Source organism: Cynocephalus volans, chromosome 6 (assembly GCF_027409185.1).
Source record: "Cynocephalus volans isolate mCynVol1 chromosome 6, mCynVol1.pri, whole genome shotgun sequence".
NCBI lineage: Eukaryota > Metazoa > Chordata > Mammalia > Dermoptera > Cynocephalidae > Cynocephalus > Cynocephalus volans.
In genome coordinates this window covers 7,755,317-7,771,877 of record NC_084465.1, presented here as the reverse complement: position 1 = coordinate 7,771,877, position 16,561 = coordinate 7,755,317, and the positions used below count along the sequence as shown (strand labels likewise).

The window sequence follows — 16,561 nt, the reverse complement described above, 5'->3', positions numbered from 1 at the left end:
CATTGATTAATGAGGGAAACAGTAAGATATTATCATTGGTTCAAAGACCAATAATACCCAAGAATATTGGGTAATTTGAAAGGGGATAAGATTTTGGGGATTGGACACAAAACTCGTTAGGGCCTAAGACAGTGATAAAATGTAATTTTGGGGTACAAGTTCCGGCAGACAGAAAATTATTTGCACGTCTATAACACAAAAATCTGCAAGTTACCTCCATGCCCTTACATAAATGTAAAATATCTCAGATAGCCAAGCTTAACACCACACAGAAAGAATACCTAGTAATCTCTTCTGCCTATTTCTAAATTTTAGATCATTTTAATAGCATTCGCCACCTTGTGATCATACATAATCAGCAACAATTATTCTTGATCCCTAGAACACTGATTATTATGTATGGTCTGATTATTTAGAAAGATGCAGCAAGAGTTTTGATTAATTTGATAGGCCTCCCTGAGTGTGCTCAGTGATTCGAGAGCCTAACAGCATTAAGTAACTCCCAATGCAAAAGAATTAACTTCGGTTTGGAAATTTTCAAAATGAATTGTGAACTGGACTTTTAAAAGCTCTACTATTTGTTCTTCTATCACAATTGTAGGAAACCAAGGCCAGGACACGTTTTTCAATAGATTTTATGTAAACAAAAAGGTTTCAACTTGGCAAAACTGAAGCACGCACCAAATTGTTGACAATATTTCTGTCGCTTTAAAGGCAAACAGTCTCTTCACTGGCTCCACCCAACCTCAGCTTCCTGATTCAGAGGTCTTGGAGGTGCAAATACTTTTGCCTCACAGTGGAAGCAAAAGCACCAGCTCAAACAGCTTTCTCGGAGAAAACTCAAGAACTCATTCACTCTTCCAAAAGAAGGTGAGCCTTTTTGGTGGGAATACCTCATAGTTGCTTTTGTAAACTTCCATCCGAAGGCCCATGTTTAGTTTTCTCTGTTTTTGTGGTGTTGGTAGACATTAGTGATCACCTAGAATGCATTCATTGTTTTATTCAGGGGTGTGAAATGAGGATGTTCCAATTCTACCATTTTTATTCATTTATTAGATGCAATAATCCTATACAAAGAAACTTCCTTTCAGCGACTCTTTCATTTTCATGAGATACAGTTAAAAGATGACATATAGGAAAGATAAGACAAATCCTAGCACACTCCAAAAGGAGCAATTAACTTCTTTTAGGAAGATGATGTTGCTATGAACAACTGGATTTCAATATATTTGATATATTTCAATCCATTGGAATTGTTTTTCTTACTGATGCTCAAATCATCACATCTTTGTCCAGTTAGAGCCTCTTCAAGGTGGCTTCCAAGTCCTTTTGATAGGACCCTAATAATTTTGAAAGCACCCCTGCTTTCTGGTATTAAAAGATGTTCTGTTTCTAAAGCCTTAATTTCTTTGGTGGGAAATGGTATTTGAAGATCACAGTCTGGGCGTCGTGAGCACTCATTGCTACTGGGCTGACCATTGTTTATGCCTTTTAGATGGACTTCAGAACTGTACACACACCCACAAAACTAACGATATGATTCCCGAAAAAGACTGAGATTTTTGGCAGTTTTTTCTTATCTTTTTTTGTCCTTTGGGTATGTCCCACTAGGCATGGACAGTGCATTTTTCAAGCCCCTGGACCAATTCTTTGTGTGGTTCATCAACCACATAAAATACAATTAGGTTCATTTGTTTCATTTCGATTTTTGAAGTAGTTTTTAAATATAATTTTTGTTCTATAATTATGTAAACGATTTAAACAGTTTCAAGGTCGAATCTACAAAAACAAAGTACATTCAGAGAAATTTAGTTTCCAGTTTCGATCTCTGTTCCCTTTACCCTGTTCCTCCCATCCCATTTAAGTAACTTTTTTGTTTATTTCATTTTCAGGTTATCCGGCCATTGCTTTTTCACATATACATAAAAAATTATTTATATATAACTCATATTCTTCTTTATTATATCATCGTAGTAAACGATACATTATTTTCTCCACTCTGCTTTTTTCTCTTAATGATATATCCCAGAGATCTCTCCATACTGGTAAACAGAGATATTTCTCATTCCTTTCTACAGTTGGATAACACTTCACTGTGTGAATATATCTTAGTTTATTCAACTGTCCCTTAATGATGGGCACTTGATGTGTTTTTGATCTTTTGCACTATTACGAACAGTGCTGATTACATAGCCTCGTGCATACCTCCTTCTCTGTTTTTATCAGTGTAGCTTTGGGATAAATCCTAAAATTGAGATTGATAATCAAGGTCAAATGCATGTATAATTTTGCAAGATATTTTTAACTTCTCTTAGGTGTTCGGCTGTTTTTCCATTCTCACTAGTCTCGTAGGAGACGACCTGTTTCTCCCATACCCTTACCAACACAAATGCTGGCAAACTTATGGATTTTTGCTACACCTATAGCTGAGAAATAGTATCTCCGTGTAATTTTATTTTGTTTTATTGTCGGTATGTATTTAATTAACTTTTCATAATGAGTTAATTTGAACATCTTTTTCATATATCCAAAGAGCATTTGCATTTCTTGTCTTCTTTGAACTGTCTCTTCATATCTCTTGATCAACTTTCTTTCACTTGATCTCAGCCAAAAGGCCAAGAAGCAATTCAAGTATTTCTCAAGTTGTTGGACTTTACTTTCTCTACTTTTGGATATTTTTCATGTAATGGGAAAATGAATTCTCTTTGATATAACTTAGAAAAATATTTTCCCTAGTTTGATATTTATGTTTTAATTTGTCTGTAGTATTTTTTGCTTTTCTTCATTTTTTGGATTGTTATATAATTAAATTTATCAGCCTTTTCTTTGTACTACTTTAAGTCTTAGAAACATTTTCCCCACTCCCAGGTTACAAAGAATTTATTCATGTTTCTTTTATTATTTATCTGGGTTAATTTTTCACATTTAAATCTCTAATCTATTTGGAATTTGTATGGTATGAGAAAACAGATGCAATTTTATCTTTTTCTGTATGGTTATATAGCTATCCTCATGTTGCTTATAAAATTGTCCATCTATTTTTAATATTTTTTTTTTCAAAGATGACTGGTAAGGGCATCTTAACCCTTGACTTGGTGTTGTCAGCACCAGGCTCTCCCAAGTGAGCCATGGGCCGGCCCTATTTTTACTATGGACATGAGATGCTGGTTTATGAAATGTACATGTAAAATAATATAATTGAGTTGAGTATAAATAAGTATAATATGAGCAATGGTATATTTCTGAGTTTTCTGTTTCACAGTTCTGTCTCTCTATTCACCCACCGACATCATACTGCTTTAATTACAAAGACTAATGTTTTACTCTCTGGTTGTCTTCTCTTGTTCTTTTTCTTTATTGTGCAGGCTAATTTGCTCCCCCCGCCCATCTAGATGAGCATTATAATCAACTTTTTTAGCTCCAGGAAAAAAAATGACAATATTTTAAAAATTTATATGTATACACAATCATGTAAAAGACATGTCTTTTAATTTTTACTTTATGAAATCCTTTAAACATGAATCAGTGTTAAATTTGGTCAAATATCTTTTCTACATCTAGGTAACTTTCTTCTTAATCTACTAATGGGATGTGTTGTAACAAGCAATTTTCTCATACTGATTCATCCGAGTATTTCTGAAATTAATCACAATCGTGCTGTATTATTTATTAGTGCCTGATAATTTATTTGGGATTTTTGTGTCAATATTCACAAATAAGACAGTTGCAGCTTTCTTTATTGGTGAAATTTTCCTTAGCTTTTGGGATCAATATTACAGACGCTTCATACCAAGAATTTAAAGTTTTCCTTCTCTTTGTATGGTAAGGAACAGTTTAAGTAGCATTGAGATTATCAGCTCGTTAAAGGTTTAATAGAATTTCCTTGCAAAACTATCTGGACCTGGTACTCTATTGTGGGGAAACTCCTTGATGACTTTCTCTATTATTTGTTCCATAGTATTTGGACTGTTCCGTCTTTCTGTCTCTACTGGGATCAGCATGGATAAGAGAATATCACAAATATACAGGGAGAAAAAGAAAGAAGAAAATAGTGTTGGGGATGGCTCTCACTCACCTGCATTGTCCTTTTTCTCTGTCCCTCCCTTCCATAAGGTGGTGTATGTGCCTCAGCTGCAGAGCCTGTGAACGTGATCATGGCTGACTCTTCCTCTGAGGACCACTCTCTGAGGATCGTTCTGGTAGGGAAAACTGGAAGTGGAAAAAGTGCAACAGCAAACACCATCCTTGGGAAGAAAGCCTTTGATTCTGGAGTTGCTGCCCACGCTGTTACAAAGGCCTGTCAAAGAGCATCCCGGGAATGGAAGGGGAGAGACCTGCTCGTTGTTGACACCCCAGGGTTCTTTGACACCAGGGAGAGCCTGACAGCCACCTGCGAGGAAATCAGCCGGTGCGTCCTCTTCTCCTGCCCAGGACCTCACGCCATTGTCGTGGTTCTCCAGCTGGGTCGCTACACGCAGGAGGACCAGATGACCATTGCATTGATCAAGTCTCTCTTTGGGAAGCCAGCCATGCAGTACATGATCATCTTGTTCACTCGCAAAGAAGAGCTGGAGGACCAGAGCCTAGAGGACTTTATAGCCGATGCCAGTGTGAACCTGAAAAACATCATCAGGGAGTGTGGGGACCGCTACTGTGCCTTCAACAACAGAGCAGGGGAGGCTGAGAAGGAAGATCAGGTGCAGGAGCTGGTGGAGCTGATAGACAAGATGGTGTGGAGCAACGGAGGGACATACTTTTCTGATGCCATTTACAGGGACGTAAAGGAAAAGCTGAAACGAGAGACAGAGATCTTGAAGAAAACCTACACTGACCAGCTAAATGAGGAAATTAAACGAGTAGAAGAGGAATATGCTCATAGATCAGAGCAAAAAAAGAACAAAATAAGAAAATTGATAAAGATGAAATATCAAGAAAAAATCGAAGGTATAAGGGAAGAGGCTGAGCGCATTACATGTAAATGTATTTTCTGCTGGATTATGAATGTGCTTTCAGAAATATGGGATTCCTTTTTCAAGTAATATAAATTTTATTCTTTCTTCTTAATGTACTGTGATTTTGTTAATGTAGTGGTGTATATTTTCCAAAGATGGCTACGGCATTATCCTTCCCTACCCCTGATTTATTAAAGTGTAATTGACAAATAAATATTGTGTGTATTTAAAGTGTATGGTGTGATGTTTTGATATATGTATATATTGTGAAATGGTTAAATCAAGGGAATTAACATATCCATCACTCCATAGTTACTTTTGGGGGGGGTACAGTGAGAACATGTAAGATCAACCCTTTTCCAGTACATGAACTTTTGTGGGGGGGAGAGATCTACTCTCTTAGAAAACTTCAAAAATACAATTCAGTATTATTAGCTATAGTCACCATGCTGTGCATTAGATATCTAGAACCTATTTATTTTACACAACTGCAACTTTGTACCCTTTGACCAATATCTCCCTATTTCCCCCACCTTCTAGCCCTTGACAACCACCTTCTAGTCTTTTAAGATTCCACATATAAGAGAGATTATGCAGTGTTTGTCTTTCTGTGCCTGGCTTATTTCACTTAGCACACTGTCCTCCTGGTTCATCCATATTGTTGCGGAAGACAGAATTTCCTTCTTTTTTAAGGCTGAATAACATTCCATGATTATTAATGGAATATTAATAATCCATTGGGCTATTTCCATATTTTGACTATTGTGAATAATGCTGCAATGAATATGGGTGCACAGATATCTCTTTAAGATACTCATATCATTTCCGTTGGGCTGTTATAACAAAATACTATAAACTGTCTGGCTTATAAACAACAGAAATATATTTCTCACAGTTCTGGGGGTTGGGAAGTTCAAGGCACCCACAGAGTCAGTATCTGGTGAGGGCCCACTTCCTCCTAGACAGCCATCTTCTCACTCAAACCCCACATGGTGAAGGAACAAGCGGTCTCTCTCAGGCCTCTTTTACAAGGGCACTAATCTCATTTATGAGGGCTCCGCTCCCATGACCTAATTGCCTCCCTGAGGCCCCACCGCCTCCTAATACCATCACCTTGAGGATGAGCATTTCAACATATGAATTTTGGGAGAACATAAACATTCAGACCATTTCGTTCTGCTCCTGGCACCCCAAAATTCGTGTCCTTCTCACATGAAAAATACATTCCTTCCATCCCTCCCAGGAGCCCAAAAAGATTTAACTTGTTCCAGCATCAATTTTAAAATCTAAGTCCAAAGTCTCATCTAAATATCATCTAAATCAGACATGGGTGAGACTCAAGGTATAATTCATTCTGAGGCAAATTGCTCTACAAATTGAACCTGTGAAGTAAAATATGTTATTTGCTTCCAAAGTACAATGATGGGACAAGCATAAGACAGACAGTCTCATCCAAAAGGGAAAAATTGGAAAGAAGAAAAAAATAGGAAAGTGTGAAAAGAAGTGTTCTTCTCTGGTTTTTGTATCAGGGTAATGCTGGTTTCATAAAATGAGTTTTGGAGTGTTCTCTCTTCTTCAGTTTTTTGAGAGAGTTTGAGAAGGATTGGCATTAATTATTCTTTAAATGTTTGTTATAATTCACCAGTGAACGCTTCAAGTCTTGGGCTTTTTTTTTTTTTCCTTTGTTAGGAGGAGGTTTTGATTGTGAATTCAAATTCCTTACTCATTATTGATCTGTTCAGATTTTCAGTTTTTGATGATTCAGTCTTGGTAGGTTGTATATGTCTAGGAATTTATTTTCTTCTGTTAAACAAAAATGATGGGAGGCCGTTGTTTTGGACTAAGTACCCTGCACTAGTCCCCCAAAAACCAGAACAAAAGTCAAAATGGAGTCATCCCTGCTAAGTTCCACATCAGGTAGTTTGTGGCCTGACCTTCTGCGAAATCAGGAAAAAGAGATACGAGCCAGTTTCCCAAACCGGCCAAATTAAATCTTCAATAAATAGGATAATAAAGTTTCCTCTGCTTTAATTCTTACACAAAAGAGAGAACTTTGAAATGACCAACCTGCTTTTTGTTCTTTGTTTCTTCTTTCTTCAGCATTTTCTGTCTATAAAGGCTTTGTTATTTGTAATAGACTTCCATGGAGCACTGCTGACACTGTTGGATGGCGTGTCCTGGGTCTATCCTAACGTTTGGCTCCCAATAAACTTTAGAAAATTATTTCTGCCTTGACAGCCTTAACTTCAGTTGATACTCTAAGCTATCCAATTTATTGTCCTGTAATTGTTCACTAGTCTCTTATGATGCATTGTATACCTGTGGTATCAGTTGTAATGACTTCTCTTTCATTTATAATTTTATTTGAATCTTCTCTCTTTTTTCCTTGGGTTAGTATAGGTAAAGTTGACTGCTGAGGCTCCAGGCCCCAGGCCCATCCCATCGCCAGATCTCCCTCTACAGCTCCAGGCTCTTGGGCCATCCTTATAGACACATGCTCCAGGACCACCCCTGTGCCAAGTTGGCTCCATGGCGTCAGGCTCCAGACTAGCCCACCCCAAACAATTCTCCAACACTAGGTAGGTGTCTGACAATTCAATCCAATTCTCACACTATCTACCTGGAGTTAGCATCAGATCCCACTCCCACAAGACAGTCCTGCCAATATCAATAACAAGTCCAGGGCTCCTGTACTTCTGACAGAATAGCTATAAATTGGGGGTGTCTACGACCTTTGCCTCAGGTTTCATAATTAACTAGAATGGCTCACAGAACTCAGTGAAACACTTCACCTATATTTATTGGTTTGTTATATATGATACAACTCAGGAACTGCCAGATGGAAGAGATGCATAGGGCAAGGTATGGGGGTGGGGTAAGTGTCCTTATATTCTCTGGGTCCACTCCCTTCTCAGCACCTGGACGTGTTCACCAACCTGGAAGCTCAGGAAATCTTGTTTATGAGTTTTTAACAAGCTTAATCTCCCGCTCTGACCCTACCCTTTCCCAGAGGTTGCTGGGTGGGGCTAAATATTCCAAACCTCTAATTGTTTCACCTTTCCGGTGATTAGCCCCATCCTGAAGCTATCTAGAGCTTCCACTCCAAGTTACCTCATTTGCCAAAACTCAGGTTTGATCAAAATCAGCTCATTGTGAACAACAAAGGGCACACCTCTTTCTCAGGAAATTCCAAGGATTTCAGGAACTCTGTACCCAGAACCAGAAACAAAGGCCAAAGACCAAATACATTCCTTATTATATCACAGAAACTGAAACTCCTGACCACCCCACTACCTTGGCTGAGCTCCCATTTGACAGCAGCGTCACCTTGCAAGCCATGCAAGTGAGGCCACATGAAAATGGTTCTCCAGCTGCCCGTTGAGCCACTTCAGATGAAGCTGCAAAGAGCAAAGATGAGCCTTCCCCACTGAGTCCTGCTCAAGCCGCAGATTCATGAGAAAAAGAAATGACCGTCATTGTTTTAAATCACTAGGTTTTGGAATGGTTTGTTATGTAGTGATAGCTAACTGGAACAGTTAACATCTTGCCGGCTCATTCACCATCATCCCCCCACTCCCCAAAACCCCTCCTCACAAATACCAACAAATTTAGGAAGTTACAAAATTGGATAATCAGGGAATAATCCCTTATATCTAGTTCAAAGACTCAATTTAGGAAAATTGAAAGCAGAATCCTGTACACAGTGTGTGCAGCACACACTGGTAATGTGCATTATTTTAGTCCATGTCTGTAAGTACTGCGTATCAAGCTTCTCTAGCAAGATTGGTCTGTGGTTCACAGACATCTGGAAACTGTAAATTTTCTAATTGTTTTTCTCTCTTTTCTCTTTTTAGGTACCATCCTAACTTAAAATGCCTCTGACTACAACTTAAAAATCTCTTCTGTGCCATGCATTTCTCATCTGCTTCTGCAGATCCGCATGCTGCCCTTCCTCACCCTAGCTCTTCACCCCAGAAGCTGTCTACAGGGGCTATGTCAGGCGTATCTCTTGCTCTCTGACTTTCTCTGGGCTTCTGCCCATGAGAAGTCCAAGCAGACCTCTTGGGTTTAGAAAAGCCAGGTCAGGGTATTTGTTCTCCTGCCTCCTTGCCTGCAGAGCTATCTCTGACCTGATGCAGCCCCAAGCCAAAGGTCACATCTCCTTTCCTGATGGCTTCTCTACACAATTCTCCTTCTGGGTTCTAGTCTTTGTTCACCCCTGTAGGGCTTGAATTTAATTTTCTCACTGTTACTAGTACCCTCCCTTGCCGTTTCCATACCCTATGTCCACAGTTTTCTAGGAAGCTCTTTTATTAGATTTTCCTCCAAGTACCTAACTTGAATGGGCCATCTCTTTTCTGCCAGAACCTGCTTGATAAATCTCTTGTGATGCCCACTTCCTTTTTCTCTTTCACAGCATTCCTGGATTACTATTATTATGTCTCTCTCTCTCTCTCTCTCTGTTTGTGTGTGTGTGTGTGTGTGTGTGTGTGTGTGTGTGTGTGTGTGTAATTTTGTTTTTGTCATTCCCTCTAGTGTTTTCTGCCACCACAAAAATCTCTCCTGACAGCTTAAATCAGTGGAATGAGTTAACCCTCAGAAACTGTGACATTACCAGTGTGCAGATGAAAGGTTCTGTTTTGCTAAAACAGAGAAACTCCAAAGGTTGAGGAATGAATTCAGGTCACTCATACTGATTCCAGACAACCCACACTCAAACTGCTGGACTTTTTGTAGCTGTCCTTGGTCTTCTCTGTGGACATAGATAAGAGTGTTTATTGTGTCAGTGAAGATTAGAGAGATGGGGAGCTGGGTAACTCTGGAGAAAATAACATCCCAAACACCTGTTCAATGTAAGGTGAATTACAAATATTATGAACGGAGTAGAGACAGCATGGTAGAAAAAATGGTTGTGAGAAAACATAATTATAGTATATGTGAAATTAGACCACTAGATCCAACTGCTATTTGACATAATGCAATTCTTATATTTACATGTAGCTCCTTGTGACCTACTGATGCAATATTATCTCTAGAGAGCAAAGTATTCATGCGCTATCAAGACATCGTTCATTTAGGAACCACTTACAAGAAATGTTTTCCTCAGAGACTTGTAGAAGCATTATTATCAATTCACTTATTTTGTGTGTGTGCCTAGGCCTGTGTTAGGCTCTATTAAAGACACAACAACTTAAGTGAGTTGATTTCTCTTCTTTTAATTTTCTATTGTATTTTGAAAGGTAAGACGTACCTAGAGAAAAAATTGGTAAATTGAATAAATCATTTTGACAGAGCTCTTTACTTGACAAATGAAATACTGTCCAGTCACTTATCTTAAAATTTCTTGAATCCCAGTTTTCTCTGAAGGTGGTTTTAATTGAGTTGTGTGTTCTGTGGTAGTTCCAGTATTTGTGTGCATTATCCCTGTTATTGAAATATGTGATAGGAATCACTTCCGGTCAAGATGGCGGAATAGACGGTGCCCAGCGTCACTTTCACCCACAGATCAACCCATTTACAACTATAAAAATATAACATCAAGTGCGTATGGAGCAGGGAGACGTCCAGCAGGGGAGGCGGGAGCTCAGCAGAGACCACACACTCTGTGGTGCCACCCCATGACCCAACAGCCTGACCCAGTGCCCACGGAGCATGGAGTCTTCCAGCAGGGGGGGCAGAAGCTCTGCAGAGACCACATGCTCTGCAGTGCCTCTGCACATCCTGGCAGCCTGGCCCAGTGCATGCAGAGCAGGGAGATGTCCAGAAGGGGAGGTGGAAGCTCGGCAGAGACCTCCCACCCTGTGGTACCACCCCATGACCCAGCAGCCGGGCTGAGTGCATGCTGACTACAGACGTCACTCCGCAGAGAGCCCCAAGACCCGAGGCAACCACACACCCAAAGCACTAGTGGCCAAATGAGCAGACACTGAGGTAGCCATACCAAATTGGCACTCCCAGCAGCATACTAGTCAGACAATAGAGTCAAACCTGTGGACTGTGAAACGACCTACCACAAAGACTAAACTTCAAAGAAAAGATACCAGAAATATGAAAAATCAGGAAAGTACACCACCAAAGGGTAATAACTCTCAAGCTCTAGGTCCTATAGAACAAGAAGCCCTTGAAATGTCTGACAAGGAATTTTGAGTGATAATTCTAAGGAAACTGAATGAGATACAAGAAAACTCAGCTAGACAACATGATGAAATGAGGAAAAGTATACAGGACCTGAAAGAAAAATTGTAGAAGCAAATCAATGTCCTGAAAAAGAATGTAGCAGAGCTTGCAAAACTGAAGAGTTCATTCAGAAAAATAAAAAACACAAGAGAGAGTTTAACCAGCAGGCTTGCAGAAGTAGAAGAGAGAACTTCTGACCTTGAAAATCGGCTCTTGGAAATGACACAGGAAGACAAAAAAAAAAAAAAAAAGAATCAAAGGCATTGAAGAAAATCTGAGAGAGATATCCGACAACCTTAAGTGCTCAAATATCCAAGTCATGGGTATTCCAGAAGGGTAGGAAAAAGGAGATTGCATTGAAAACATTCAACAAAATAGTGGCAGAAAACTTCCCAGGTATAGGAATAGTCACAGATCTTCAGATTCAGGAAGCTCAAAGATCCCCAAACATATTTAACCCAAAAAGGTCTTCTCCAAGACATGTTATAGTCAAATTGGCAAAACTCAAATACAAAGAGAGAATCTTAAAAGCTGCAAGAAGCGTCAAATCACTGATAAGGGAGCCCCAATCAGAATTACATCAGACTTTTCATCACAAACCCTAAAAGGCAGAAAGGAATGGGATGATATATTCAAAATACTAAAATACAGATATTGCCAGCCAAGAATACTCTACCGCACAAGGCTATCCTTCTGAAATGAAGGGCAAATAGTATATTTCTCAGACAAACACAAACTGTGGTAGTTCACCACCACACGACCACCCCTACAAGAAATTCTCGAGGGAGTACTGGGTTTGGTACCTGAAAAATAACAACCACTGCCATAAAAACTGAAGACAAATCAAAACCCACTAGTATAATAAAAATGGCATCCATGAAGAGAAAACAAACAAGCAAACAAAAAGGCTATCTACAACCCCAGGAAACAACAAATACAGAACACACAGTAAATCAGAAAGAAAAGAACAAAAGACACCTAAGACATCCAAACAATAGTCAATAAAATGCTAGGAACAAGTCAACACTTTTCCAGAATAACTCTTAATGTAAAAGGCTTAAATTCCCCAATCAAAAGACACAGACTGGCTGACTGGATTAAAAAGGAGAACTCAACTATATGCTGCCTTCAAGAGACCCACCTCACCCATAAAGACTCACATAGACTAAGAATGAAAGGATGGAAAAAGATTTACCATGCAAACAGAAAAGAAAAATGAGCTGGAGTAGCTATTCTTATACCTGATAAAATAGACTATAAACTAAAAACCATAAAAAGAGACAATGAGGGACACTATGTAATAATAAATTGATTGATCCATCAAGAAGACATAACAATCATAAATATATATGCACCCAATGTCAGAGCAGCCAGATTTATAAAACAAACTCTATTAGACCTAAAGAAGGAAATAGACACTAATACCGTAATAGCAGGGGGACCTGAAAAGCTCACTGTCAATATTGGACAGATTATCTAGGCAAAGAATCAGCAGAGAAACACAAGATCTAAACGACATACTAGACCAATAGGACTTGGCAGATATCTACGGAACATTCCATCCAACAACCTCAGAATATTCATTCTTCTCATCAGCGCACGGATCATTCTCCAGGACAGATCACATATTAGGTCACAAAGAAAGTCTCAATAAATTCAAAAAAATTGGAATTTTCCCATGTATTTTATCAGACCACAATGGATTAAAATTAGAAATCAATAACAAATGAAATTCTGGAAACTATACAAACACAAGGAAATTAAACAGCATTCTACTTAATGACATATGGGTCCAAGAAGAAATCAAGCAGGAAATCAAAAAATTCATTGAAACTAATGAAAACAATGATACATCATACCAAAACCGGTGAGATACTGCAAAAGCAGTACTAAGGGGGAAATTTATCGCATTAAATGCTTACTTCAGAAGAATGGAAGGATGGCAAGTGAACAACCTAACACTTCACCTTAAAGAACTAGAAAAACAAGAACAATCCAATCCTAAACTTAGCAGACGTAAAGAAATCATTAAGATCAGAGCAGAACTGAATGAAATTGAAACCCAAAAAGCAATACAAAAAATTAACGAATCAAAATGTTGGTTTTTTGAAAAGATAAATAAAATTGACAAACCATTAGCATGGCTAACAAAAAAAGAAGAGAGAAGATTCAAATAACACAAATTAGAAATGAAAAATGTGATATTACAACAGATACATCTGAAATACAAGGAATCATTCGAGACTACTACAAACAACTATACCCCAACAAATTTGAAAATCTGCAGGAAATAGATAAATTTCTGGACACATACAAGCTACCAAAATTGAGCCAGGAAGACATAGAAAATCTGAACAGACCAATAACAATAAAGGAGATTGAAGCTGTTATCAGAAGGCTCCCAACAAAGAAAAGCCCAAGACCAGATGGATTCGCAGCAGAATTTTGCCAAACATTCAAAGAGGAATTGACACCAATTCTTTACAAACTATTCCAAAAGATTGAAACAGATGCAAATCTCCCAAACTCATTCTATGAAGCAACCATCATCCTGATACCAAAACCAGGTAAAGATACAACTCAAAAAGAAAACTACAGGCCGATATCCTTGATGAATATAGATGTAAAAATCCTCACTAAAATTCTAGCAAACAGAATACAGCAATACATACGTAAAATTATTCACCACGATCAGGTGGGATTCATCCCAGAGATGCAAGGTTGGTTCAACATACGCAAATCAATAAAAGTGATACACCATATTAATAAAATCAAACACAAGGACCATATGACCATCTCTATAGATGCTGAAAAAGCATTTGATAAAATTCAACATTCATTCATGACAAAGACCCTCTATAAGTTAGGTATAGATGGAAAATATCTCAACATAATTAAAGCCATATATGATAAACCCACTGCCAATATCATCCTGAATGGGGAAAAGCTGAAAGCTTTTCCTTTAAGAACAGGAATGAGACAAGTATGCCCACTCTCACCACTCCTATTCAACATAGTGTTAGAAGTACTAGCCAGAGCAATCAGAGAAGAGAAGGAAATAAAGGGCATCCAGATTGGAAAAGATGAAGTCAAACTGTCCCTGTTTGCAGATGACATGAGCCTATATATTGAACAGCCTAAAGCCTCTACAAAAAAACTCTTGGAGTTGACAAAGGATTTCAGTACAGTAGCAGAATACAAAATCAACGTATAAAATTCAGTAGCATTTCTATTCTCCAATAGTGAACATGCAGAAAGTGAAATCAAGAAAGCTTGCCCATTTACTATAGACACCAAAAAATAAAAAATAAAATACTTAGGAATTGAGTTAAGCAAGGATGTGAAAAATCTCTATAATGAGAAGTACAAACCACTGCTGAGAGAAATTAGAGAGGATACAAGAATGGAAAGATATCCCATGCTCTTGGATTGGAAGAATCAACATTGTGAAAATGTCCATACTACCCAAAATGATATACAAATTCCATGCAATCCCCATCAAAATTCCAATGACATTTTTCTCAGACATGGCAAGAACTATCCAGACATTTATATGGAATAACAAAAGACCACGCATACCCAAAGCAATGCTGAGCAAAAAAATAAAAATAAAATAAATAAATAAAGCTGGAGGCATAACACTACCTGACTTTAAACTATACTACAAAGCTATAATAACCAAAACAGTATGGTAGTGGCATAAAACAGACACACTGATCAATGAAATAGAAGAGAGAATCTAGAGATCAACCCACATATCTACAGCCATCTGATCTTTGACAAAGGCACCAAGCCTATACACTGGGGAAGAGACTGCCTCTTCAGCAAATGGTGCTGGGATAACTGGATATCAATATGCAGGAGAATGAAACTAGATCCATACCTTTCACCCTACACTAAACTCAACTCAAAATGGATTAAAGAATTAAATATACACCATGAAACAATAAAAGTTCTTAAAGAAATCATAGGAGAACCACTTCAGGAAGTAGGACTGGACACAGACTTCATGAATATCACCTGAAAAGCACAGGCAACCAAAGGAAAAAGTACAAAACAAGTGGGATTATATCAAACTAAAAAGCTTCTGCACAGCAAAAGAAACAATTAACAGAGTTAAAAGACAGCCAGCAGAGTGGGGGAAAATATTTGCAAAATATACATCTGACAAAGGATTAATATCCAGAATATACAAGGAACTCAAACAACTTTACAAGAAAAAAACAAGCCATCCAATTAAAAAATGGGCAAAAGAGTTAAGTAGGCATTTCTCAAAAGAAGATATACGAATGGCCAACAGACATATGAAAAAATGCACAACATCACTCAGCATTAAGGAAATGCAAATCAAAACCACACTGAGATACCATCTCACCCCAGTTAGGATGGATAATATCCAAAAGACTCTGAACGAGAAATGTCAGTGAGGTTGTGGAGGAAAAGGAACCCTCATACATTGCGGGTGGGACTGCAAAATAGTGCAGCCTCTATGGAAAATGGTACGGAGGTTCCTCAAACAATTGCACATAGATATACCATATGACCCAGCTATCCCACTGTTGGGAATATACTCAGAGGAATGGAAATCATCAAGTTGAAGGAATACCTGTTCCCCAATGTACATTGCAGCACTCTTTACAATAGCCAAGAGTCGGAACCAGCCCAAATATCCATCATCAGATGAGTGAATATGGAAAATTTGTTATATCTACTCAATGGAATACTACTCAGCTATAAAAAAGAATGAAATAGTGCCATTAGCAATGACATGGATGGACCTAGAGAGAATTATATTAAGTGAAACAAGTCAGGCACAGAAAGAGAAATATCACATGTTCTCACTTATTTGTGGGAGCTAAAAATAAATAAATAAATAAATACACACACACACACACACACACACACACACACACACACACACAGAAAACGGGGGGGAGGGAAGAAGACACAACAATTACAATTCCTTGAAGTTGATACGACAAGTGAACAGAAAGGACATTGTTGGGAGGGAGGGGGGAGAGGGAGGAGGGAGGGAGGTTTCGGTGATGGGCCACAATAACCAACCACATTGTATATTGACAAAATAAAATAAAATAAAATATTTAAAAATAAAGAAATATGTGACAGCCCTGATCTTTGGTGGGGAATTGAAACTAGGATTTATGGGAGAAGACTGGAAGAAGAATTTGAGCTTGAGTCTACTGTAATGGCTGTGTAGAAATGTGTCCTTGTGGTTATTAGAATAACAATCACGCTTCTTTTCTGAAACAGGAGAGTTAGGGGTCAGAATTTCAGGGAAAGGATAGACTCTGGAGCAACAGCATTTGATTTATGTCTCCTCAAGTTTCACTGAAGCTTGAATTGTGTCCCCAAGTTTTATGTATTAGAAACTTAGTGCCCACTGTGACTGTTAAGAAGGTGGGAAATCCTGT

General features: G+C 38.3%; 1 protein-coding gene across 1 annotated transcript; it reads left to right on the top strand.

Moving 5' to 3' along the window:
- The first annotated feature begins 801 nt into the window (after positions 1 to 801).
- On the top strand, positions 802 to 5,143 carry LOC134380733 (GTPase IMAP family member 7-like). Its single transcript, XM_063100856.1, has 2 exons — positions 802 to 870; positions 4,114 to 5,143. The coding sequence occupies exon 2, from the start codon at positions 4,155 to 4,157 to the stop codon at positions 5,037 to 5,039; it is 885 nt and encodes a 294-aa protein (XP_062956926.1). The 5' UTR covers positions 802 to 870; positions 4,114 to 4,154; the 3' UTR covers positions 5,040 to 5,143.
- The last annotated feature ends 11,418 nt before the right edge of the window (positions 5,144 to 16,561 follow it).